The following is a 4,057-nucleotide window of genomic DNA, read 5'->3' as shown; positions in this document are numbered from 1 at the left end:
ATATAATCACATATATTATATTTATTTATTATTTATAATATTGTGCAATACGTGCGAACGCACGGGTAGATGACTACTCACGATAGATTATAGCTATATTGTATAATGTGTGCGAACGCACGGGTAGATGACTACTTAATTATTTTATTTATTTTTTCTACTAAACTATATATTTCTAACTAGATTAAATTAATATTTATTTGACAATTATAATTTCAATTGTTTTTTATTTTTAATTTGTGTATCTTTTATATATATATATATATATATATATATATATATATATATTTATTAACCATCGTTATATATTTATTTATTGTTTATATCGACTTTACGTGACCCGTGCGGGCGCACGGGTCCTTTACTAGTATTTTAGATATTAACTAACAATATAATTTTTTGGTTAAGAAAATATGAATAAGAACTAACGTGTATATTCATACATGATAAAACAAAAAGTAATAAAATTCAAATGTATACAAACATAATGTTTTATTATATTATTATATAATCATAACCACAAAACATAAAGCTTTTACTGTATTTTCCACCTAAATGCTATAGGACTTCTAACAACAATTTTTCCATCAAACCATTCTAAACTTCCAAAACTTTGAGTAATATTTTGTTCCGAAGTTGATGTAGTAAATGTAACAATGTATGATTTTTTCTCATTTTCCTTAAAACTTAACACTTCTGGTTCAACCGAGATTTTGACAGATGGAACATCTGACTTAACTGATACCTTGTATGTTCCTGCTGCACCCACATTGGTAAGAGTCCGACTGTGCTTAATCTCATTATTTCCTCCCTCAAAGACCACAGCGAATGAAGGATAATTAAGTTCTGTTACACTGTATTGTTTCTTTGGATCGCATGTGTACTTTCTCCTCGCCACAATTTCGATATCAACAGGGGAGTAGTTCGATGCACAGAGGAAACTCAAATAGTCATCTGTTGTTAAATCATAGACAAGGCCAGGATTTAGCGCGGAAACGGGATCAACATGTCCAGCACCAAAATCAAATGGAGTAGCTGGTTTGTTGGTGGCGCTGTCTAATAACGTCTGATTGTTTTTGTAAGTTGTGTAAGCGGTTGTCATCAACGCGGATCGAATGACGGCTGGGCTCCAATCTGGATGAATGAACTTGATTAGAGCTGCTATTCCACTTACGTGAGGGCATGACATGGATGTGCCTGATAAAATGTTGAAATCTACGCGTCTTGGATCAGAATCCCAGGTAGTGGGACTCGCATTTTTTGAAAAAGCGGCTAATACGTTAACACCAGGAGCAATGAGATCAGGTTTTAGTATTTGAGGGGTTATATAATTCGGGCCTCGTGAGCTGAAATCTGCAACAACAGGAGATGGCTCAACCTTTAGCTTTGTTCCCTGAAACACAATTGTACTCGTCGGCTTTGGATCAGAAAACAAGTAATTCTTGATAGCTTCACCATCTGTGAAGCTAACAGAAGTTGCTGGCAAAACATGAGCATCGGCCCATGGTATTTCTCCATCTTGCTTAGTGTTAGCTAACACCATGCCCAAACCACCAGCAGATTTCACTGTATTTCCTTTGGTTACCTTATCAAGATATCCACGATCACACAACACAATCTTCCCTGCTACTTTTTCCGGAGCCAAGCTACTTGGAAGACATCTCGCAGCATCTTTTTCATCATGTTTGCTTGCATTTCCTGCATATATGAATGGTACAAGAGTATCGGGCAGAGAATTGCCTTTGTAAAGGGTCACGCCTGAATAATTTTTTCCATTTCCTAAACTGACGTATGCAGGGAAATTTCGATCGAGTGTTCCAGCTCCCACGGTGGTAATCCAGGGTGCTACATTAGTTACCCTAAAAGGAGTTGGACCAGAATTTCCTGCTGAGCACGAGACTAGAATGCCATGTTCTGTGGCTGCAAAGGCTCCAATTGCGATGACATCCTTATAATCACGTGTTAGACCTCCAATCGACAATGAAAGAATATTGACGTTGTCAGCAATGGCCTGGTCTATTCCTGCCAATATATCAGCATTGCTACAAAAATCTTTCCAACAAACCTTATACATAGCAACTCTAGCACCAATTGCCATCCCACGTGCAGTCCCATTGGCATAGCCAAAAAGACTTACGCTTTCCACCGCAGATCCTGCAACTGTGCTCGCGGTGTGGGTTCCGTGGCCTATATCGTCTCGAGGCGATCTAGACTGGATGTTTTCATTAATTGGACCCACCAACTCCTCGAAGCCCTTTGGAAAGAATCTGGCACCAATCAATTTCTTATTACAATTACATGCTGTAAAATTTGTACCTGTTTCACATTTTCCTTTCCAATTACGCGGGATTGGCCCGAATCCAGTATCATCAAAGCTCTTGCTTTCGGGCCAAACACCTGTGTCTAGGAGTCCCACTATTACATCACTACTTTTGTTTGATATGGGGAACAAACTAGCAACTTTATCAAGCCCGAGAAACTCTGGTGTTCTAGTTGTGTGAAGTTTGTACATTTTATCTGGTGTCACCTTTAGAATCCCAGATTTTCTCTTTAGTAACTGAAATTCTTCAACAGTCAAACTTGTGGAGAATCCATTTATTGCCTTATCATAGGTGTAGAGTACTTCAGCTGTCTCAGATACCGACTTCAGCATTGATTTGTACCAGAATGAATGGTGGTTGAAGCATGTTGGCATTGTGGATTTGGCTACATGAACAATGTAAGTAGTCTTCTTATTGTCACTCTTCTCTGTTCTTGCCAGAGACACATTACTCACACTCACAAATACATAAAGAGTTACAACAAAGAGTTTCATAAATTTTTCCATGTTAGATAGTTTTGTTTGTATGTAATTGAGATGGGATTGTGAGAAAAATGTAGTAGAGAGCCTTACCTTATAAAGTGGTGAAAACATGCATTGGAATTTGAAGTCAATATGCTGAAGAAAAAGAGCAGTAGAATAAGGAGAAATTTCAAAAAGTATGTCATTCATTTAAGGAAAAGTATTAAGTTCTATATTAAGTAATTGTATTTTTTGACTTATGCAATAATATTATTGTAGTTTCTTTGGATTGTATATTATTGAAGTTCTTGAAATAAAATAAATACTTTCGTACTTGTTAAGAAAATGAGTTAGTATTTTTAATGTTTTAAAAATATAATATTTTAAATTATGTCAATATTATAAATAAAAAATATTGGAGTGAATGTGAAAGTTCAACTAGTATGCGTCAGTCAGTTGAGTTAAATGCCAATAAACTGTTGTAAACATGATAAATAAGTGTGACCTGTTGTAAATAAATTTGTCATACAACCGAAAGAGTTTCATAAATTTCTACATGTTAGATAGCTTTGTTTGTATTGTATCTATTGAGATAAGATTGTAAGATAAATGTATTAGAGAAGCTTACTTTATAAAGGGATGAGAACATGCATTTGAAATAAATGCTGAATAAAAAGAACAGTAGAATAAGGAGATATAACAAAAAAAATGTCATACATTATAGAAATTTTTTAAAATTTTATTATTAAATAATTACAATTTTTGACGTATGCAATAATATTATTGAAGTTATTGATAAATACTTTCGTATCCATTAAGAAAAAGAGTTAGTATTTTTTTAATGTTTTTCAAATATAATATTTTAAATTATATTGACATTATAAATAATAAAAACAATTTGAAGTGAATATGATCATCTAACTTAGAGTTGTCAAAATGGACTACCAGACCCTTATTATTAAATAATTACAATTTTTGACGTATGCAATTATATTATTGAATTTATTAATAAATACTTTCGTATCCATTAAGAAAAAGAGTTAGTATTTTTTTAAATGTTTTTCCAATATAATATTTTAAATTATATTGATATTATAAATAATAAAAACAATTTGAAGTGAATATGATTATTTAACTTAGAGTTGTCAAAATGGACTACCCGACCCTTATCATTAAATAATTACAATTTTTGACATATGCAATTATTTTATTGAAGTTATTGATAAATACTTTCGTATCCATTAAGAAAAAGAGTTAGTATTTTTTTAATATTTT

At 33.1% G+C, this 4,057-nt stretch overlaps 1 protein-coding gene across 1 annotated transcript; it reads right to left on the bottom strand.

Moving 5' to 3' along the window:
- Positions 1-475: 475 nt before the first annotated feature.
- LOC131646911 (subtilisin-like protease SBT1.7) lies at positions 476-2,862 on the bottom strand. Its single transcript, XM_058916842.1, has one exon. It carries the CDS (start codon positions 2,825-2,827, stop codon positions 536-538), a length of 2,292 nt encoding a protein of 763 aa, XP_058772825.1. The 5' UTR covers positions 2,828-2,862; the 3' UTR covers positions 476-535.
- Between the last annotated feature and the right edge of the window lie 1,195 nt (positions 2,863-4,057).

This window comes from Vicia villosa, linkage group LG2, assembly GCF_029867415.1.
Source record: "Vicia villosa cultivar HV-30 ecotype Madison, WI linkage group LG2, Vvil1.0, whole genome shotgun sequence".
Taxonomy (NCBI): Eukaryota; Viridiplantae; Streptophyta; class Magnoliopsida; order Fabales; family Fabaceae; genus Vicia; species Vicia villosa.
This window is presented reverse-complemented; position numbering and strand designations above follow the sequence as displayed.